Genomic DNA, 24,146 nt, shown 5'->3' with positions numbered 1-24,146 from the left:
GAAATATGATATAAATCAAAGGAAGTGTACAAATATTGTGCAATGCAGCATTACTCAACCATTGAAAGTGATTTGAATGGCAATTTTCTTGAGTGCATATCAGTTCATAGTTCCATAATGCATAGCAATTGAAAGAAACTGATATCTCAGATATAAAGTCCCAAAGAAGTGATAATATGATTTATGAATGGTATTTAGAAAAATAAAATTCTAATTAAGCATTGAAAAAATGAAAGAAAAAAAATATATAAAACCTGGCACCTTTTACAAAAGATGGATAAAAAAAAAAAAATAATAATAATTCAATGTTCTACAATGCCTATTCTTGAATACACATCTTTATATCTAATCTTAGCTGACTAGGGCAACACAATTTCATTGTTTTGTAAATAATTTTTTTTTGTTTAATTAGCATGAAATAAATAACAAATACACCCTCTATTGGGAATATCTAAAATTTAAAAATCTGCTATATATATATATATATATACATATATATATATATAAATATATATATACATATATATATATATATATATATATACATACATATATATATATATATATATATATATATATATATACATACATATATATATATATATATATATATATATATATATATAGATATTGGCAAGGGCTTCTGTATCCATACCTGCTTAAAAGGTAAAACAAATTGGTGCAGGATGGGTTCCATATTATAAATGAAAGGTGGGGGTATGCTTTAGCTGGCTACTTTCCTTATAAGGGGAAATAATCTTTTTGTTATATAAAATGGATAACTTCTGATATCTGGGATTTCCTATATTTTGTACCTTTTCATCTGAATACTGGAGAGTTCCAAAATTCAGTGAACCCCATAGATCTGAGCAATTCAAGAAAACCAGGTTTTGCCAGTGAATACTTGAACAACTGTACTTTATATATAAATGAAAACAAAACTAAACTATATTCATGATATTTGGCTAAATTCTAAATGACATACAATTATGAATGCATGAAGACATATACACATCTACCTGACTGCACTTAACCCCTTATGAATGCAGAAAATGAGCTCCCAGGTGAAAATACATAGAGAAAGTAGTATGGTATAAGTATATAGTGAAAGATTGGTGACTGAAATAGCTTCAGCAGTAGCAAAGCTGGGATAATTCCATGCTAACTACATCACATCACCATGCACAGCCTATATCCCATGGAAATTCAATCATTCATTTTATCATAATTAAATTCAAACAATGTTTATGTCTTAAGTATAAAGAAAGGTGGCCTAGATTGGTAAACAATGGATGAAAATATATTACACTTCTCAGAGAAATAGTCCAAGGATTTCCTTTCTAATCCCTTGGATGCTGTTGGAAAACAAAACAAACTAATCACCTGTGCAGCTTCTGCAGCAGCCTGTGTGAGAATCTGCCCCCAGCGGTTGCGTGCGTCATCGGTGTGTGCTGCTAAATGGAGGGTGACACCTCCATACTTAGATACACTGAAGGCAAAAGGACGACCTACATCCAGGAGGGCGTGGACGCTGTAATCGAGGAGATGAATGGCGCCCAGTGGATGCTGCTCCTAGTAAAATGATGCAAATAAAATATTTAGACAAAACCAGTATCTCCACTGAATCACTAGAAACATTTTGGAAAGACCTGAAATCAAGCAGTGATAAATAGAATATCTAATTTGTAGGATATCTAAAAAAAATCATATAAGTTTATCTAATTCTTCAATACATTATGCATGGCTCCACTTGAGACTGTGGCCTCATTGGGGTCTAATGACACCAGGTTGAGAGACAATGATCTTGACATTGTTCTGGGTAGGGCCTCCTCACCTTGCTCTAAGTTTATGTACTGTGTACCATAGTACCAAGAGAACTTAGCAGAACTTTTGAACCCTCTGTGGAAGAAGTTTCTGAGCTGAACAGAATAGTAAGGGAATAACAACCCTCTGGTATGGGCAACTGAATCCATGTTTCATGCAGGATTTTAGGGACTTTGGTAACATCCCTATGTAGCAATATCACCCAGCATTATTTTATGACTGTCAACCAGTCTCCACTTAAAAAAGGAATGCTGATCCCTATCAATTTCAATTATCATTATATTCTATTACCCTACCTAAATCTCTCCTGTACCATCTCTGTGAATTCACCTTTTCAGTGCAATATCGCTCTCCAGGACAGAAGCACTGGTTACTATGAAAGTAGGGGAACAACCAGAACAACATTCTTAAATATACTTTATGAGGGATTTGTGGGAAAACCCCATTCCAGCCATTGGCCATATCGTTCCTCTTAAAGAATCTCTTAAAGACCTGCAGGTTACAAAACTTACGTTTTCAGATTTGTAGTAATACAGGCAGTGGTCCTTTTTCAGTGCAAACCATCTTCTATGCCACTTCCTTTCAATTGCACTTGAACCCGATGTGTGGTGAGCTCCACCCAATTTATAAAGATACCCAGCACAGATGGGTGTTGGGTCAGTGGTGACAAGGGGAGTGAGAACGTCACAGGTCCGTGCAACCTCCAGACGCAATGTGTCGCAGCCTAGAATACCAACACCCCCCAAGGAAGGGGAACTGTTAAAATTGATTATTCACTTTAATATATCCCCATATATTTCATATATGAAAGAGTATTGGGATGTTTTGGACACATGGAAAGAACAAGTGAAGAAAGATTGGTAAAAGAAGTGTGGAAGGCAGGGGTGGGTGGAGTGATCATGAGGGGGCAACCAAAGATGAGATGGTTTATTATATAAGAAAGAGAAAACTGCAGTAAGTAATGTGTATGAAGGTAGTGATACGCAGACTGAAGAATATCTGAAAACAATAGAATAAGAACGTGGGCAAATCAACCAACCGAGATATGTAGTGATCTAAAAGAGAGAGAAAAAGGAAATGTTCCATGATTTCGTCCAGCAGTTGGAGCACCTTGGTTCAAAGGTGACGCTTCCGGAAGCAGCCTGAGCGCCTCCTGGCGAGTGCTACTACCTACCTGCGTGTGCCAAGCGAACCACGTCCGAATGCGACGAGTCGAGGACGTTGGTGCCGTTGATGGCGAGGATGATGTCTCCTACTTCGAGCCCCGAGAATTCGGCGGGAGTGTCCGACTCGATGGCCGAGACAACCACCGGACGAGAACCGTGAATCCGGAAGCCGAACTCGCCGGAATCTCGAACTACGACCACCGTCTTGTCGGATTCTAGAAGAATTGTTAAGAGTAAATATATATAGGCTACGTTTTTTCGTGGATACTAACGTCCAGTGAATATCTATATGTGTTATGTAACACTGGGTATATTCCACTAAATATATATATAACTTTCTTAGCATACAAACATATAATTATTATCATTATAATTATTACCATTATCATCATTATCAACACTATTATTATCATTACAATTTTCATTATTTCTACTATATGACAGCCGGCGTGAAACATTGGGTAACGTTCCTGCCTCGGAAGGCCAGGATTCCATCCCCGGTAAGTGCAAAATTAATTTCATGGGTTTCCAACCCCTCTTACTCCACAACGGCGGACATCAGAGGTGCGACAGGTCAGTGTCGCATATATATGCTAGCACCTATTCAGTATAATCGAACGGATTATACTGATTTCAGCCTTCATTCACAACGACAGCTATGCCTAAAAAAAAGAAAAAAAAAAAAAAATTCTCACCATACATAAACCATACCAAATAGGATTAAGCCACCGTAGTGAGGTACAGACACTGCATCGTCCCTCAGAGGGCCTCAGTAGAAATCCATCTCAGCTGGTTTAATAATGGACGGAATAACTTTAAAAAATATCGTATGCATGCGCGCGCATGTGTGTAATGCGTATGCGTTTGAACACGTTTGTCTATTTAACGTTACTTAACATGTTAAAGGTTTACCGGAGCGAGTTCAATTCAAGATTCAGACTCTAATCTTCTTTTAGTTCAAATTTGAAATATGAACAAATCTGAACTCGAAAGATACTTAGGACGAAGATGAACATTTGCACTGGTTTTATGGTCCACTGACCTTCCAGACACGACGCAATTCACCCGCACTCGTCTTAATTAATATCTAAGGTGAGTCTTCATCATTAACACACGCAGAAATGGAGCAAGTGTTACACTCTCCAACTATGTGGTGGCATGGATAGGTTCAAGTGTGTGTGTGTATTTACCTAGTTGTATTTACCTACTTGTATTTTACGGGAAGGGGAGCTATGCTCGTGGTATCCTATCTTCATATCTCGTTTTATCTAGACTGTTTTTAAATTCGTGTATCGTTTTTGCACACACCACATTCTCATCTAACCTGTTCCAAATGTCTATTATCCTATGGAGAAAGCTGTTCTTTTTCAGGTCTCTTCTATAATTGTCTTTCTTGATTTTCTTTCCATGTCCTCTTGTATATCTACTATCCCATTTTATTAGATCCTCTCTATCAATAATTTCCAAGCCTTTCATGATTCTATAAATAGTTATCAAGTCTCCTCTCTCTCTTCTTTGCTCCAATGTCTTTAGCTCAAGATTTGCCAGGCTCTCCTCATATGATAGTTCTGAGAGTGTTGGTGCCAATTTCGTAATTGGTCTTTGTATTCTTTCAAGTTTTGTTATACATTTTTTTTTTTGTACTTGGTGACCACGTCGTTGCTGCATACTCCAATCTTGGTCTTATCGAGTAGTTCATGATTTCATTCTTTGTTACTTCTATCTCTTTCATAGGGGGGACTTTCCCCTCCAACTTGACATCTCAGTTGTATGTTCTCGCTCATAAACACTGATTTAAGATGCTTGTTCACAATTTCTGCCATTTCTATTTCCTTTGTGTATTCTATTCCTCCTTGTCGTAGTTTCACTAATTCTTGTTTTTCAGTTTGTTGTTTACAAATCTATAAAATAGTTTTGGTTGATCTTTACATTTTGCTATGACATCTTTTTCGTATTTTCTCTTTTCTTCTCTGCGCACTTGTACATATTCATTTCTGTAATCAATATATATTTTCATTTTTTTTTGTATTTCCTCCATTTTATCCAACCTTTATCTATTTTATCTTTTAATTCTCTACATCTTTTGTTGTACCAACATTTTACATATCCTTTTTCTTGTTTTTGTCTTGGAACATACTCCTTCCTTACATATTTTTGTCAAAAATTTCCATTTATCTTCTACTGTTGTTTCCTCTTTGTATATTCTTTCCCAGTCTGCTGTTTGGAAAAAAATAATAATTTGATTAAAATTTGTTTTTCCATACATCACTCTTCCCTTTCTATATTGTTCGTTATTTTCATGTATTTTTCTTCGTTTCGTTCCAGTTCTACTAATATGTGGTCACTTTTACTTATTGGTGTCTTATATTCAATCTTGTCCACTATTTCAGGTTCTGATGTGATTATTAGGTTTAGTCTCGATGGCTCTTCCTCATTTCTATACCTAGTATTCTCTTGTATCCATTGTGCCATTGTATGTTCTATAATCATATCAAGTAGTACATTTCCCCATAGGTCATCTCCACCCTTCACTGTTATTTCTTCCCAGCAGATTTCTTTACAATTAAAGGCACCCATTATTATTATTATTCACCCATCCTCCATTATCTTATTTAGTGTTATCCTTGGTCTTCCAGCATATTCTTCTGTTCTCTCTCTTCCCACGAAGCTGTTTTAGGAGGCACACAATTTACCACAAACCTCCTGCTCTTCCCATCCCTGTCCTCTATTTCCATTATGATCATATCCACTCTCCTCTTTCTATATGTAACATTCCTCACATTTATATCCTTAGTCGGGAACATAACTCCATCACCTTGTTTTACTTCTCTGTTTCTAATCCAATAATTATATACACCATGTCCTACATTGTTGGGTGGTAATGGACCTTTCAATTTTGTCTCCACAATTCCCATTATGTCAGGTTCCTTTCCCATCAGGTAATCATTCAGTTCATTCAAGCCTGTTATTAATCCATCTATATTTGTGAAGGACACTTTTAATTTTCTGCTTCCCTACTAATACAACACAGGTACTCCCTCGTCGTTGAAATCCACGATTTTTTTTTTCGGAGTTCCAATCTTCGCCGTAAATCCGACGATCGTGTGTGTGTGTGTATTTACCTAGTTGTATTTTACGGGAAGGAGAGCTATGTTCGTGGTGTCACTAATATAATCATACATTTATTTTTATCCGCTAAGTCTCTTATTATATTTTCCTTCTCCCTCATCACTTTAATAACTGTGTCCTTAGTTTGTTCTTTCATCTGCTGTTTCACTATATCTCTAAGTTCAATTCTATTGTTCTCTTGTACTTTTTTCCAACCACTTACCTCTTTTGCTATGGACTTTTAATTCCTCATGCTCATCCTTTACCTCTCTTAACTATCTTTTTAATTCTTCTATTTCTTTAGTTAAGTTTTGATTCTCCTTCTTTAGTTCTTCCAGTTTATCAACTCTTTGTGTAACTAGTGTTAATTGGTTAACCTAACCTCCCATGCTTCGTTCATTTTTTTTTTTTTTTTTCTTTTTTTTAGATTTACTAGTCGGGGGAGGTTGTCACCTCCTCCCTCATTAAATCCATAAAAGCAGTTATCTTTTTTTAGATTTACTAGTCGGGGGAGATTGTCACCTCTCTCATTAAATCCATAAAAGCAGTTACCTTCTCTTTCCGTTGATCTGCTATTATCTATATTTCTGTTTTTGACACTTCTGCTTCCTTGTTCTTCCTCGTCTGTGTGTTCTGCACCCCTTTTGTTTACATCCCTTCTAACATCCGGGGCCCGTTCGTCCCTTTTCTCATTTCCTTCCATTTTCCCCAGTAATCCCTCTCTTCCACATTTTTCTTCACCTTCCCACTACACCACGAGCTCTCCCCTTCCCTACTAATACAACAAAGGTACTCCCTCGTTGTTGAGATCGATGAAACTTGAATTTTCCTGGAGTTTCAAAATTCGCTGTCACTTCGACCGACGTGTATTTACCTAGTTGTATTTTACGGGAAGGGGAGCTATGCTCGTGGGGTCCCGTCTTCATATCTCATTTTATCTAAACTATTTTTGAATTCATGTATTGTTTTTGCACACACCACTTTCTCATCTAACTTGTTCCAACTGTCTATTACTCTGTGAGGAAAGCTGTTCTTTTTCAGATCTCTTCTATAGCTGTCTTTTTTTATTTTCTTTCCGTGTCCTCTTGTATTTCTATCATCCCATTTTATCAGATTCTCTCTATCAGTAATTTCTATGCCTTTCATGATTCTGTAAATAGCTATCAAATCTCCTCTATCTCTTCTTTGCTCTAGTGTCTGTAGTTCAAGTTTTGCCAGTCTCTCTTCATATGTTTTGAGAGTGTTGGTGCCAATTTTGTAATTGCTCTTTGTATTGTTTCAAGTTTTTTTTATACATTTTTTTGTACTTGGTGACCATATCGTTGCTGCATATTCCAATCTTGGTCTTATCAGGGCGATTAGAATTTTCTTCACCATTTCTTCATCTAGGTATGTAAATGCAACTTTGATTGTTCTTATTAAATTATAAGTTTCTCCAAAAATCTTATTTATATGTTTCTCAGGTGACATATTATTCATAACAATGACTCCCAGGTCCTTCTCATTTTCTACTTTTTTTATTCCTTCTTCTCCCAATTTATATGCTCCTGTTATTCTGTTTTTGCTTTTTCCAAATTCCATTATACTACACTTTTTTGTATTGAACTCCATCTCCCACTTCCTACTCCATTCCTGTACTTTATTTAGATCACTCTGTAGTGATTCACAATCTTCTTCCGTGTTCACTTTTTTCAATAGTTTTGCATCATCTGCAAAGAAGCTCATATAGATTTCAATTCCTTCATCCATATCATTAATATATATAGTAAACATTATTGGGGCCAGAACTGTTCCTTGTGGAACACCGCTTATTACTTCATCCCATTTTGAGTGCTATTGTACTTGTTAGAGAGACTGGTCTATAGTTGGTAGGGTCTTCTTTATTTCCCCCTTTATATATAGGTACTATATTTGCTTTTTTCCAATCTTCTGGAAATTTTCCTTCTTTCAAGGAAATGTTTATTATGCTATGTATTTTGTCTGCCAGTTCATTCCTGCATTCTTTCAAAATCCAGTTTGCTATTTCATCTGGTCCATGCAATTTTCTGACATCAAGATTACTCAAGTGTTTCAATATTTCATTCTTTGTTCTATTTCTTTCATAGGGGGGACTTTCTCTTTCCATTCGATCTCTTCAGGTTGTATGTTCTCCCTTGTAAACACTGATTTAAAATGTTTGTTCATAATTTCCGCCATTTCAATTTCCTCTGTGTATTCAACTCCTCCTTGTCTTAATTTCTCCAAATCTTGTTTGTTTTTCAGTTTGTTGTTTACAAATCTGTAAAATAGTTTTGGTTGATCTTTACATTTTTCTATGACATCTTTTTCATATTTTCTCTTTTCCTCTCTGCACGTTTGTACATATTCATTTCTATAACAAGTATATATTTTCCATTTTTCAGGCCTTTTGTCTTTTTTCCATCTGGTCCAAGCTTTGTCTCTTTTGTCTTTTAACTCCCTACAACTTTTGTTGTACCAGCATTTTACATATTCTTTTTCTTGTTTTTGTCTTGGGACATACTTTTCCACTCTTTTTTTTTTTTTTTTATAAAATGTTGTCAAAATATTCCATTTCTCTTCCACTGTTTCTTCTTTGTATATTCCTTCCCAGTTTTCTTTTTGAAAGAATTCTCTTATCTTATCAAAGTTTGTTTTTTCATACATCATTCTTCCTTTTCTATATTGTTCATTTCTTTTCATGTATTTTTCCTCATTTAGTTCCAGTTCAATCAATATGTGGTCACTTTTACTTATTGGTGTTTTATATTCAATCTTTTCCACTATTCTAGGTTCAGATGTAATTATTAGGTCTAGTCTCGATGGTTCTTCTTCATTTCTATACCTAGTGTTCTCCTGTATCCACTGTGTCATTGTATGGTCAGTAATCATCTCAAGTAGAGCGTTTCCCCATGAGCCGTCTCCACCCTTTACTGTCATCTCTTCCCAGCAGATTTCTTTGCAATTATTCTTCCTCCATCTTCCATTATCTTATTTAATGTTATCTTTGTGTCCTCTAACATACTTTTATGTTCACTCTCTTCCCACGAGGCTGTTTTCGAAGGCACATAATTTATCACAAACTTTCTGCTCTTCTTATCTCTGTCTTCCACTTCGATCATAATCATCTCTACTGTATTCTTTCCATATGTGACACACCTCACGTTTATATCCTTCTTAGTCAGGAACATAACTCCACCCCCTTGCTTTGTCTCTCTGTTTCTAATCCAATAATTATATGTATCATGTCCTACACTGTTGGGTGGTAGTGGACCTTTTAATTTTGTTTCTACAATTCCCATTATGTCCAGTTCTTTTTCCTTCAGATAATCATTCAGCTCATTCAACCCTGTTATTAATCCATCTATATTTGTGTAAGACACTCTTAGTTTTCTGCCACTTCCACTGTGTTCTCTGTTTCCCTTTTGTTTTTCTCTAGTATGTCGAATTTCCTTACTTTCATATTCACTACTCTCCAATAGAATTTCTCTTTTTCTGACTCTGTTCTGGTCTCGTTTTTTTCCTTAGCTTCATGTCTTTTCTTTTTTTCCTCCTCTCTTTCCTCTTTATTCATTTCCCTTTTTATACCTACCTATTTATATTGTTCACTTGTTGCTAGTTTCCCTGTTTTGGATAAGATATTCTCTGCCGTCGTTTGTGACCTGAATTTAATCTTAATTGGTCTGGTCTTATCTGTACTATACTTTCCGAGCCTAAACTTCTCTTCGATTTGTTTCATTATTTCAGGCTCATCTTCCTGAACTAATTCTAGTAAACTGTTTACTTTTTCATTTTCCTCTTTGATTCTTGTGGTTCTATCTGGGTTATGTTTCTCTTCCATTCCTAATATAATTATACATTTCTTTTTATCTGCTAAGTCTCTTACTATATTCTCCTTCTGTCTCATCACTTTAATAACTGAGTCTTCAGTTTGTTCTTTCATTTGTTGTTTGATTATGTCAGTAAATGCAACTTAACTGTTTTCTTGGATTCTTTTCCCTCTTTGTTGTCCTTACTATTCCTCTTTAATTCTTCATTCTCCTCTTTTACTTCTTTTAACTGTCTTTTTAATTCTTCAATTTCATTAGTTAAGTTTTTGTTCGCCTTCTCTAGTTCTTCCAATTTTTCAACTCTTTGCGCAATGTTGGTTACGTTACCGAACCTATCCTCCCAATGTTCGATCATCTTATCAAGTTTCTCCTCTAGTCTTGTCAATCGTCAATCTTGTCAATCGAGGTTGGTATCCGCCCCACCCTCTTTAAATCCCTGGAAACTATTATCATCACCTTCCACTGTGCTGCTCTTATCTATACTTCTAATCTTTACATGTTTGTTGATCCCGTCCTCTCCAAAGTCATCGTTTTCAGTTCGCCTCTTGTTTACAAATCTCCTGGCCTCCTGGACCATGTCTCTCTCTTCCTCCTTTCCTTCCATTTCCCTCAATATCCCTTCCCTTCTCCTTCTCTATCACTTCCCCACTATTCCACGAGCACTCCCCTTCCCTATAAATACAAAAAGGCACTTCCTGGACGTTGAGATCCACGTAGATTTTCCTTTTTCCTCGGAACACCAATTCTCGCCGTCCATTCGATGAAAGTGTGTGTGTGTGTGTGTGTATTCACCTTGGTCTTTGGATCACGTGTTGGACTCGTGATCGACAGCTATTTTCCTCCCGGAAGAGAGCTCAGAGCTCGTATGACCGATCTATGGGTAATGCTATGACCTTACACACACACACCCAACTCCCCGCCCACGAGAGTCGGAGTAACGACCCGAAGCGCAGCGATACCGAAATAATTTCGGCCCTGGGCAGGATTCGAACCAGGTACTGCCGCACCTCCGTGTGTGTGTGTGTGTGTGTGTGTGTGTGCGCGCGCGCATATGAGAGAGAGAGAGAGAGAGAGAGATTTATTTATTCCCAACGGTCATGAATCATCATATATTGTACTGTCGATCGACAGCTATTATTCTCCTGGATGAGAGCTCAGAGCTCAATGTAACCCAATCAATGGGCAAGGGACCTCACACACACACAACTCTTTACACAGAGTTGAAGTGCCGGCTCGCAGTGCAGCGATGCTGATATTTTCGGCCCTGGGCGGAACTGGAACTCGGATCGCAGAGCTCTGTGTGTGTGCGCGCGCTCGCTTCATTCCAGTGATATTAAGAATAAAAACGTGATTACGATAATGATAAGTATTTAAATATAATGATAAAACATAATATAAAACTGATAAATTTTGTCTCGTTATTATAATTCTGACAAATTAAATGAACTTTGTAACAACAGTATAATTCATACTCCATTCCAATAAGTAATTACACTCGATTTCTGCCGTGCAGCTCAGCACAGTTGGTAGCACTGCAGGCTCTTGCTCCACACAGGCTCCAGCGACATGCAATGTATACGGCTCACATACATGACGAGTAATATAACCCCAGTCATATACCCACTCCTTAACACACTGTCCAGTACAGGCATTAATCGCTGAATCAACATCACGAGGCTCAGTGGAAATCGCTGACTCATATCCTTTTGGCTTTGCAACAACACCTCGACCACCAAACAGACATACGAACGCACATGAACATCCGAGTAACCAAACAAACACAAAACACAAATTAAGTATATTGACGATCCCCCCTGGACATATATATACATATTTAGTTATTAAGTAAATCACACCCTGTAATCCCAGGATACTAACCTTAGGAGATGACCGTGATCTTGCTCGCATAAACTCTAAAGCTTATGCGAACATGACACCTCATAAGTGCTAAACTCATCATTTCCGGGCACCAAAACCAGCTCGCGCACCCGTGGAGGTGTCGGTTTTTAGTGACGTGCCCTAGTGATAAGACTGTGTAATAGTGTGTGAACTAACTTTATACTGGATACGACAATAAAGAAACAAAAACTTAGAGGCGTTTGTGCAGTGGACCCCTTATTGTGATGCTGTGACGACCCGTTACATTTTGTGTCTACTAGTGACGGTGGATGGAAACTATGTTACGATACGGTTTCACCCGTCCCGTTACATGCAATTCCTCACCTCCTTCAGAAAATTTGATATTTCTCCACTTTGTTCATAAGACAGGAACATTTGTTTCAATCATTAGAAAGAGTGGTCATCCTACAATATACATCTATGTATTTTTCAAAAATCGATAGGTTAAGAAACTAAGTAAATGTGTGGAGTTGAAGTCAAAGAAAAGAAATGATCGGTTTATACACATCTTTATTTACAATTCAGTGTTTACAGGAATTATGATAACAAGTGTAGAATAAAACGTGTTCTCCTGCATAAAGAACTCCTGAACACGATGGTGGATTCAAAGTCCACATAGAAATCCATAAAAAATGAAAATTAAGGATTTTTTTTTTTTTTTTAATACTTTGTGTTATGAAGCTCGTAGCGCAAAGGAGGGAGGAAGGGAGGGTAGCTGTTGACTCCTTCTCTCCTCCTCCTCCTCCTTCCAACTTATTCATTATCTAATTACTATGAGAAAGTGTTTTTGTTTTACTTGTATCTCTATTTTTCTTTGCTTTTTGAGTACACTCTCCATAGATTATTGACAAATTCACATTACATAAAAATAGTCTCGGGCAAGAATGGTGAAAAGTTAATACTCTCTCATAATGAATTAAATGATAAATAAGTTGGAAGGAGGAGGAGGAGGAGGGAAGAGGAATCAGAAGCTACCCTCCCTCCCTCCCTCTCTCGCGCCACGAACGTCATGACGCAAAACATTTATAAAAACTTTAATTATAATTTTTATGGCTTTTTATGTAAAATACGAATGGACCATCGTATTCAGGAGTTGTTTATGTAAAACACATGCTTTATTCTACACTTATTATCATAATTGCTGTGAACATCGATTATAAGTAAAGATGTGTATAAACCGATCATTTCTTTTCCTTGATTACTCCACATAACTATTCAGTTTCTTACCCTGTCGAATTTTTATTTGTTGTAGTTGTAGAATGACTGTTCTTTCTAACGACCGAAACAAAAAATCCCTATCTTATGAACAAAGTGGAGAAATATAATATTTTCTGAGGGAGGTGAGGAATTTGTGTGTCGCTGATGCCTGTGTGGAGCAGAAGTCTGTAGGACTATCAACTGTACCGATCTGCACGGTAGAAATCGAGTGTAATTTCAAAAGGATTACAACGGAAGATCAAGCCGACAGGAGACCTTTTGGTCAATAACTAGGTCGGATGGGGAAAAGAAATAGATAGACAAATAAAAAAGTAGATAAAATATTTAAAAATATATTAAACATAAATAGCAATAATTCATAACAAATAAATAATTAAGAAGACTATAGATAATTTAACAACTAAATAAATAATAATAAATAAAATAAAACGAAATAAAAATGGCTGACATTACAGCATATTTCTTAGGTGCTTATCTAAGTGAATCTTAAAACTTAGAACTGTACTACATTGCACCGCCTCTACAGGAAGTTTATTCCATTCATTTACTACACGGTTGGCGAAGTTGTTTCTACCCACTTCCAAATTAAATCTACTTCCTGACAGCTTGAGACTATTATTTCTTATTGGAATGGAATATAGTTTTGTTACTATAACATATATGATAACCACATTTACTGTAATAAATCATATTTATCATATAATATATATGGCATAATTTTTTTCTGCACTTAATTTCCTTGCTATCGATAGTGCAGCAATGGTAACAATAATGAACCTGATGGATAGAATGGTTATCGTGATATAGAATTTTATTTTGTTAGAAGCAGAGCTTCGTAACAGCTGAATAATTTCGCCTGGCGTTAACTGAAATAAAAGTCTTGATAGGATAACCCCTTCCGATTCAAAGGTTCTTCAGCACAGAATATAAAATCAATCGGCTCTAAGCAGAATGAAATATTGAAAGTGTTTCGTGGTACAGAGGTGATTAATATCGACACAATTTGTTTTATAAAATGCATTAAAAAAAAGAAATATACTTTCATCATTAGAAAATAAGATTTTTACGTGGACTCTTTTTTCAGCATAATATTTAGTTTGAGGGGTTACTTATAAAATATATCGGTAATATTCCTAAGTATAGCCAATGAAGTTTGTTCAATCTTACTTTCTGATGGCAAAAAACTTTCGCCTTGCAAGAGTGATGAAAGGTAATGGATTTTCTAATCTGGCAGTTGTTGAAAATTCAGAAAATATTAAAACACTCACAGAGAACATTCACAATAAACAGATAAATGAAAAATCGAATATTAATCAGAAACCATCAACTAATGTGAAATCTTCATTCCTACAAATTTAAGCCAAAAGGGGCGGGTGCTCGCAAGCACCACGTTGAAATTCCTAGTTCGATCGACGTTGACTAAGTTTGTCTTTTGTCTGCCAAAACAAAACTTGGGATTTCCTTTAAGCTGAATAAAATTCTGTGACATCATGAAAATGTGTCATGGTACGGAAAGGGTTCACAGATACAGAAATTACACAGATGACTATCATATCAGTATCAAAAGTGATGAACAAGAATGTATAATGCTAATGCAGTCATATTACTGGTACAATATTATTGTGACTCAATATGGTATGATCATAATAAATATAAAAACATAATATATAAAAATAATAATAACATAATTGGCATTTTATTTGTAATAATTGTTTGCTTCTGTTCGACCACCTCCATGGTGGGAACACAAGAGTCGGTTTGTAAATTTATACTGTCAACTTCGCCCCAAACTTTTCTCTGAAGAAGCTTAGAACGAAACCGGTCAGGAATAAACTCGGACCTAAACCTAAACCCGTGTCTTCTTTTTCGACTTTCTTAACATAATAATAGTATATAAAATAATATAATAATAATAGTAATAATAATAATAATAATAATAATTACATTAATATAAATAATAATATAAATTATAAAAATATAGTAGTAAAAATTGCATAAATATTAATATTGTGATTATCACTATTATCATCGTTATTATTATTTTCATTATTATAATGATAATTGTTATAACATACATACATATACCAAGGCTTTTTCCCCCTTCCAAGGGAGGTAGCCAAAAAGGGAAAGGCATAAAAACACTCCCACCCATTTCATCCCTAAATACACTCCACACCCCTCCCACCCTTCCTCTCATCTGAGCACCTCCTGGATGACGGGTCATCCCTGCACCCTGCCCACCGCCCTGGGTCAGAAGCAGTGTCGCAAGACACAGTACATCCACAGCGAGGCCGCTTCATTTAATCGGCGACCCCCCCTCTCCGTCCCCCTTTGCATATAAGGCGAGGACGGGGAGAAATCCCTTCGGGCTGCGTCAAAATTTACTCACACATACTACCCCACCCCCCACTTCCCCGCCCATTCCTCCTCATGCAGTCACAACATCATCCATATACAACCATTCTCCACTCACCTCTGTCTTCCGTCCTCTCCCTTCCTTCCTCAACAGACATTCCCCTCTTCCCCAAAGCCCCCTTTACCCCATCCATCCACCTCATCCTAGGACGTCCCCTCATGTTCACTCCCTCCACATCTGCCTTCCATACCTCTTTTACTAGTCTTTCTTCACTCATTCTTTCCATGTGTCCAAACCATCCTAATATTCTTTCATCAACCCTATCTCCCAAATCCTTTTTCACCCCTGTTCTCCTCCTCACCTCCTCATTTCTCACACTATCTAGCCTAGTAACCCCCACCATACTTCTCAGACACCTCATCTCAAACACATTCAAACTCCTTCTCTCTTCTTCTCTTATGTTCCACGTTTCTGCCCCATACAGTGCTGTTGGCACAATCACTCCTTCATACAGTCTCCTCTTCGCATCCATTCCCAAATGTCTATTACTCATTACACTCTTTAAACCACCAAGGCATTTACTCGCTTCTCTCAATCTACATTCTACCTCCACCTTCACTCCACCTTTTCCTGCTACACTTGCACCCAAGTATCTAAAACTATCCACTTCCTCCAGTCGCTCTCCCTTAATGTTCACTTCCAGTCTACTGCCACTTTCACCCCTTGTACATCTCATCACCTTACTTTTACCCACATTTATCTTTAGCTTTCTTCTATCACATACTCTCCCAAACTCTGCCACCAGCTTCCTCAATCCCTCCTCTGACCCTGCCACAAGCGAAAAATACACAGAAAATAACAAAAGTATGCATTAACTGCATAGTGGACAGTTATGTAGTTTACTACATGCCAAAACTAATATTTGCTTTTCAAACAACTGTTGAAATACATGTTGCTAAATATGACACTAAGATATTCTTTTATACATCGTCGTTCTAAATGCCAAACGCTTTCATATATGACACATAAAAAACTTCTTGATTCTTTGCTTTATAAAATACCTGAGCGCATTTGCACCTGCATTTGAAAAAAAAATCTAAGTAAAAAAATGCGGTCGTACACTGAAGCCATCACCCATGCCAAATAAATCGATTGTCAGTTTACTTTGTGCACGGAAAAAATACTTGGCAGTAGGGTAGTAGGGATGAATCAAGAAGTTACAGGAAATTTGTAAATATACACATCTCTTGGTAACAGAAGGCAAAGAGGAATTCAAACCACTTTGGGAAACAAAAGCGCACCTTTGAAGAACAGGAACGCTATCACAATGAATGTGACACAAGGAGCAGACGATTGTCGTATAATGTAAACAAACTTGATAACCATGCATAAATAGTCTTGCCAAATATAAAGTCCTTGTGGCAGTCTAAGGTACACCTATTTAGCAGAAATTGTGGGAGTCTTACTAAACAACAGAAATAACTAACAGTACGCATATAACTAAACATCATACTAGCACGTGTTCTTCTTTTAGAACTGACTGTTCAGTAAACTTGGCGGCAGCCATCTTAAACGCATAGATTCAAGAGCAAAAGCGCTCGCGAACCCAGGCACACACATAGGCACGCACGCGCGCGTACACACACACACACACACACACACACACACACACACATGTAAACAACATTTCACAAGGATAGTTCCTTTCCTGTATATTTCAAAGGAATACACCCACTCGCACTGTTTCCTTCCCATCTTGGCTCCTTGTGGATGAAGGGTCATCCCTGTTTCCTGCCCACTGCCCGGGCCAGAAGCAATGCAGCAAGACACTACATCCATAGCAAGAGCAAGGCCGCTTCATTTACATGGCGACCCTTCCTGCTCGTTCCTCCTTGCGAAAAATAGAAACACATTCAAGCTACCTTCACTCAAATACAATCCCTGTATGCTACAATTGGGTAATTACACGCACAAGCAAGCGCGCATACACACGAGCTACTTCTGTTGATGTTACTGTCAAACCACTACCAGAGGACCGGAGTACCGGAGGAATCCGATCCCCCCACACAGGAACCCGCCAGAGGTCCTGTGGTCGTGTTTGTACGCTGTCAGTACTTAACAGTGTGTGAAGTTATGTGTGGCAGTATGTGGGGCACCCTGGTAGCGTGCGTGTGCGCGTGTGTGTGGGGCATGTATCGTCTATTGTCCCGCCTCACCTGTGCTGGTATGGCCTGAATGCTGCATGATGACCACTGTGACATCTGCTAGTGTGCTTTATCTGTCCTATTTAGCTGGTGCCCTTGATTAGTGTGTGAGTGGCGAAGCAGAGTGCGGGGGGGGGGAAGGATCTTGTTAGGTTCCAAGTATTTACTTAGTTATACCTAGTTATCGTGTATGGGGTTGGAACAATGTTCATGGGGTCTCATCCCTTTCCCTCCATTTATCAAACCTTGCCTAATTATTTGTTGGTTTCAGTTATATTTCCATCAACTTATTCCACAAGTCTACACTTCTAGGTGGGAAGCTATACTTCTTGACATCTTTTTTTTTCGTGTTTATGTTTGTGGGGTTGAGTGTGGGGCGGTGAGACTGTGCTATATACTGTGTTGTAGTAAAGTGATGTGTCTAGGTGCTGGTGGGTTGTCTTTCAGGTAGTGTGGTGGGTGTTGTCTTGTTTAGTGGAGTCTATGTCCTATGTGCCGCGCTTGTCGACATGTTTGTGGATACGCAAAACATTGGTCTCCAAGTGTAGGTGATCCGTGTGGTGTCTGTGAGCATACAATGACTACTCACGTCTAAAATGGGTGTTGCCTATGATGAATTAGCAAAATCCATCAAAGACCTTATTTGCTGCTTGTATGTTACCTTGCTGCTGTTATTCTCTTGTCTAAATTCTGCACAAGTAATCGCAATGAGAATGTGTAAAACTTATATATGGTGGGAATGGTATTGACTGGTGTGTTTCTGTGGCCTAGTTATGCGTGTTATTGGGTGAGAGTTATGCTTCGATGTGTTAATGATTGCGTTTGTGAGAAGTGTTATTATGAATTAGGCTGGTGATAACTTTAGTCGAGTGATGACATCCCTCCCCCCCCCACCACCACCGCCCTCTAGCCTGTGTATGTTGGTCTGAGGTGCATAGGGCTACTTGCTTGTGGTATGTGCGTGGGAGTGTGTTGCTGCCAGAATTAGACATAACACATATGCTGGTCCTTTCAAGTACGGGTGTTAGTACTTCGCGCATGTATAAGCTGATACTGGTATTTGCGGAAATTTACACAAAATGAATCTCAAAGCAGCATGATCTTCCAGATTCACTTCCCTCAATACCTTATGAAACACATTTTCCTTTTCTCTCCATGTCGTGTTCAAAGACTTTATCTATACCTACATCAAGCAACAGTGGTTCAATTCTGGGGAAAAGAACCCAGGCGCCGTCTGACGTCACCGTCCATCCTCACTTTGTTTACATTCGGGGCTGCCTGTGCCAGCAACATCCAACAGAACCATCAAGCTGATGGACGCCACCTGGTCCGTTGCCCGTGAGGCAGATGGGGCGACCTGAGTCCGTTTAACGAAAATCTCTTCCCAAAGCGGAATAACCTCGTTTTTAGCTTGATTTTACAAATTGTACAATGTATAACATACCACCATAATGCACATCTTGATACTTATGCATACTGCTAGTATCTCCATCCTTATGTAAGAAATACATAATAATATGACACCACCTTATGCGACGCATACCATAGCATGGACCAGACACTATGCTCTCTATTAATGGTAACTGTAGTATAAATACTTGCTCTTCTGCTTTCAACATGGTTCGTTTATGAGTCATGAATAGATGCTGAGACTATGATGTTTGTTATAAGCTGCAAATTTATCGAAGTTAATGTGTTATATGTCACATATATATAATACCAATAGGAACCACACACACACATGTATATATGTACTATATATATATATATATATATATATATATATATATATATATATATATATATATATATATGTGTGTATTTACCTAGTTGTATTTACCTAGTTGTATTTTACGGGAAGGGGAGCTATGCTCGTGGGGTCCCGTCTTCATATCTCATTTTATCTAAACTATTTTTAAATTCATGTATTGTTTTTGCACACACCACTTTCTCATCTAACTTGTTCCAACTGTCTATTGCTCTGTGAGGAAAGCTGTTCTTTTTAAAATCTCTTCTATAGCTGTCTTTTTTTATTTTCTTTCCGTGTCCTCTTGTATTTCTGTCATCCCATTTTATCAGATTCTCTCTATCAGTAATTTCTATGCCTTTCATGATTCTGTAAATAGCTATCAAATCTCCTCTCTCTCTTCTTTGCTCTAGTGTCTGTAGTTTAAGTTTTTGTAGTCTCTCTTCATATGATAGTTTTGAGAGTGTTGGTGCCAGTTTTGTAATTGCTCTTTGTATTCTTTCAAGTTTTTTTATACATTTTTTAGTACTTGGTGACCATATCGTTGCTGCATATTCCAATCTTGGTCTTATCAGGGTGATTAGGATTTTCCTCACCATTTCTTCATCCAGGTATGTAAATGCCACTTTGATTGTTCTTATTAAATTATAAGTTTCTCCAAAAATCTTATTTATATGTTTCTCAGGTGACATATTATTCATAACAATGACTCCCAGGTCCTTCTCATTTTCTACTTTTTTTATTCCTTCTTCTCCCAAATTATATGATCCTGTTATTCTGTTTTTGCTTTTTCCAAATTCCATTATACTACACTTTTTTGTATTGAACTCCATCTCCCACTTCCTACTCCATTCTTGTACTTTATTTAGATCTCTCTGTAGTGATTCACAATCTTCTTCAGTTTTCACTCTTTTCAGTAATTTTGCATCATCTGCAAAGAAGCTCATATAGCTTTCAATTCCTTCATCCATATCATTAATATATATAGCAAACATTATTGGGGCCAGAACTGTTCCCTGCGGGACACCGCTTATTACTTCATTCCATTTTGAGTGCTGATCTCTTATCACTACTCTCATTTTTCTTTCTTGCAAAAAGTCTTCCATCCAATTTAGCAATTTACCTTGTATTCCTCCTTCATATTCTAATTTCTTAAGCAACTTCTTATGTGGTACTTTGTCAAAAGCTTTTTTTAGGTCTAGAAATGCACAATCAGCCCATCCATCTCTTTCTTGTATTATATCTATTAGCCTTGAATAGAAACATATTAAATTGGTGACGCATGATCGTCCTTGTCTGAATCCAAATTGCCTTGGATTTAGTACGTTGTTTTTTTCCAAGTATTTTACCCATCTACTTTTGATAATTCTTTCACATATTTTTGCTATTGTACTTGTTAGAGAGACTGGTCTATAGTTGGTAGGTTCTTCTTTATTTCCTCCTTTATATATAGGTACTATATTTGCTTTTTTCCAATCTTCTGGAACTTTTCCTTCTTTTAAGGAACTGCTTATTATGCTATGTATTTTGTCTGCCAGTTCATTCCTGCATTCTTTCAGAATCCAGTTTGCTATTTCATCTGGCCCATGCGATTTTCTGACATCAAAATTACCCAAGTGTGTCAATATTTCATTCTTTGTTACTTCTATTTCTTCCATAGGGGGGACTTTTTCCTTCCACTCAATCTCTTCAGGTTGTATATTTTCCCTTGTAAACACTGATTTAAAATGTTTGTTCATAATTTCTGCCATTTCCATTTCCTCAGTGTATTCAACTCCTCCTTGTCTTAATTTCTCTAAGTCTTGTTTGTTTTTCAGTTTATTGTTTACAAATCTGTAGAATAGTTTTGGTTGATCTTTACACTTTTCTATAACATCTTTTTCATATTTTCTTTTTTCCTCTCTGCACTTTTGTACATATTCATTTCTATAACCAGTATATATTTTCCATTTTTCAGGTCTTCTGTCTTTTTTCCATCTGGTCCAGGCTTTGTCTCTTTTGTCCTTTAACTCTCTACAACTTTTGTTGTACCAGCATTTTACATGTTCTTTTTCTTGTTTTTGTCTTGGGACATACTTTTCCACTCCTTTTTTGTAAATTTTTGTCAAAATATTCCATTTCTCTTCCACTGTTGTTTCTTCTTTGTATATTTCTTCCCAGTTTTCTTGTTGGAAGAATTCTCTTATTTTATCAAAGTTTGTTTTTTCATACATCATTCTTCCTTTTCTATATTGTTCATTTCTTTTCATATATTTTTCTTCATTAAGTTCCAGTTCAATCAATATGTGGTCACTTTTACCTATTGGTGTTTTATATTCAATCTTGTCCACTATTCTAGGTTCAGATGTAATTATTAAGTCTAGCCTCGATGGTTCTTCTTCATTTCTATACCTAGTGTTCTCTTGTATCCATTGTGTCATTGAATGGTCAGTAATCATCTCAAGTAGAGCATTTCCCCATGAGTCATCACTACTCTTTACTGTCATTTCTTCCCAGCAGATTTCTTTGCAATTAAAGTCGCCCATCATAACTATTCTTCCTCCGTCTTCCATTATTTTAGTTAATGCTATCTTTGTGTCCTCTAACATACTTTTATGTTCACTCTCCTCCCATGAGGCTGTTTTCGGAGGCACATAATTTATCACAAATTTTCTGCTCTTCTTATCTCGGTCTTCCACTTCTATCATAATCATCTCTACTGTATTCTTTCCATATATGACACCTTTCACGTTTATATCCTTCTTAGTCAGGAACATAACTCCACCCCCTTGTTTTTTCTCTCTGTTTCTAATCCAATAATTGTATGTATCATGTCCTACACTGTTGGGTGGTAGTGGGCCTTTTAATTTTGTTTCTACAATTCCCATTATGTCCGGTTCTTTTTCTTTCAAATAATCATTCAGTTCATTCAATCCTGTTATCAATCCATCTATATTTGTGTAAGACACTCTTAGTTTTCTGCCACTTCCATTGTATTCTCTGTTTCCCTTATGTTTTTCTTTAGTATGTCGAACTTCCTTAGTTTCATGTTCACTACTCTCCAATAGAATCTCTCTTTCTCTGACTCCGTTCTTTCCTCGTTTTTTGCCTTAGCTTCAATTCTTTTCTGCTTTTCTGCCTCTCTTTCCTCCTTATTCATTTCTCTTTTTATCCCTACCTTTTTATATTGATCATTTGTTGCTAGTTTCCCTGTCTTGGATAGAATTTTCTCTGCCGTTGTTTGTGACTTGAATTTAATCTTAATTGGTCTGGTCTTATCTGTACTATATTTTCCGAGTCTGAATTTTTCCTCAATTTCCTTTATAATTTCTGGTTCATCTTCCTGGACTAATTTTAATAAACTGCTTACTCTTTCATTTTCCTCCTTGATTCTTGCGGTTCTATCTGGGTTATGTTTCTCTTCCATTCCTAATATAATTATACATTTCTTTTTGTCAGCTAATTCTCTTACTATATTCTCCTTCTGTCTCATCACTTTAATAACTGAGTCTTCATTATGTTCTTTCAATTGCTGTTTGACTATGTCAGTGAATGAAACCTTATTCCCTTCTTGAGTTATTCTCCAATTTTTAGCTTCTGTAGCTATTTTCTCTCTGTTTTCATTACTATTCTTCTTCAATTTCTCATTCTCCTCCTTTACATTTCCTAACTGTCTTTTTAGGTCCTCTATTTCTTCAGTTAAGTTTCTGTTAGCCTTCTCTAGTTGTTCCAACCTTTCAATTCTCTGGAAAATGGAGTCTACGTTACCTAACTTACGCTCCAAGTCCTCGATCACCTTATCAACTCTCTCCTCTAGTCTTATCAGTCGGGGGGGATTGTGTCCCCCCCACCCTCTTTAAATCCCTGGAACATATTCTCGTCACTTTCTTCTGTATTGCTCCTCTCTATACTTCTAATCTTTACATTTTTATTAGACATGTCATCCTCACTCAGTCGTTTGTTTACCTTCCGCTTGTCTGGCTGGGCCAAGTCTACTCCCTCCTCATTTCCTTCCATTTCCCTCAGTAATCCCTCCCCTTTTTCTCTTTCCCTACTTTCCCACTACTCCACGAGCAATTTCCCCCCCACCCTGCAAAAACACTAGGCACTTCTCTTTGCGTTGGGATTCACAGACTTCAGTTTTCTTCAGAACGTCATCCAAGCCGTCCATTCGCTGAAGTGTGTGTGTGTGTGTGTGTGTGTGTGTGTGTGTGTGTGTGTATTTACCTAGTTGTATTTACTAGGTAAATACCACTAGGTAAATACACAAACAAGTACACACACACACATACACACACACACACACACACACATATATATATATATATATATATATATATATATGCAACAAATACACCAGAAACGTGTGTTCTACAGATGCAAGGTAACCACTAATGAAAAGAAACGACTGGAGCAGAGCGCTTTCATGTATTATATCTTCACTGCAGAAATTCATGTCTTTCTGCACTGGATACAATACACGAAAGCGCTCTGCTCCGGTTGTTTCTTTTCGTTAGTGGTTACCTTGCATATATATATACGCCAAAGGCACACGCTATCTTTTGTCATTTCTTTCATTTTTTTTTTTAATTTTGTAAATAATTTTGTAAATCGTATTGGTTTACGATTTGATTTATTGGTGTCTATTTTCTTGATTGGTGAATTTTTGTTATCATTTACACCCATGTTCTTTGTTTCTTTATGTCAGTAATTTATATGTTACAGATTTTCCTGGTGATGTCTCCTTGCAGACGAAACGTTGAGAATTATATTAATTACTTTGGTAATCTGGTTTATTCCCACCCCACAAATGGCCAA

The 24,146-nt window shown here is 37.0% G+C and overlaps 1 protein-coding gene across 5 annotated transcripts in view; it reads right to left on the bottom strand.

The window, feature by feature from the left end:
• The window catches only part of LOC143032300 (uncharacterized), a 179,766-nt gene that overhangs the window by 6,670 nt on the left and 148,950 nt on the right, over positions 1 to 24,146 (bottom strand). For all 5 annotated transcript variants that reach the window (XM_076196791.1, XM_076196789.1, XM_076196793.1 and 2 more), the window contains 3 exons: positions 2,999 to 3,205; positions 2,337 to 2,548; positions 1,384 to 1,572 (listed from right to left, as the gene is read on the bottom strand). In XM_076196791.1, coding sequence (XP_076052906.1) covers positions 1,384 to 1,572; positions 2,337 to 2,548; positions 2,999 to 3,205 — 608 coding nt within the window. The remainder of the gene's footprint in view (positions 1 to 1,383; positions 1,573 to 2,336; positions 2,549 to 2,998; positions 3,206 to 24,146) is intronic.

This window comes from Oratosquilla oratoria, chromosome 13 (assembly GCF_046742065.1).
Source record: "Oratosquilla oratoria isolate Oo_2021 chromosome 13, ASM4674206v1, whole genome shotgun sequence".
Taxonomy (NCBI): Eukaryota; Metazoa; Arthropoda; class Malacostraca; order Stomatopoda; family Squillidae; genus Oratosquilla; species Oratosquilla oratoria.
The sequence above is the reverse complement of the archived record's forward strand: the minus strand, read 5'-3'. Positions and strand labels throughout refer to the sequence as shown.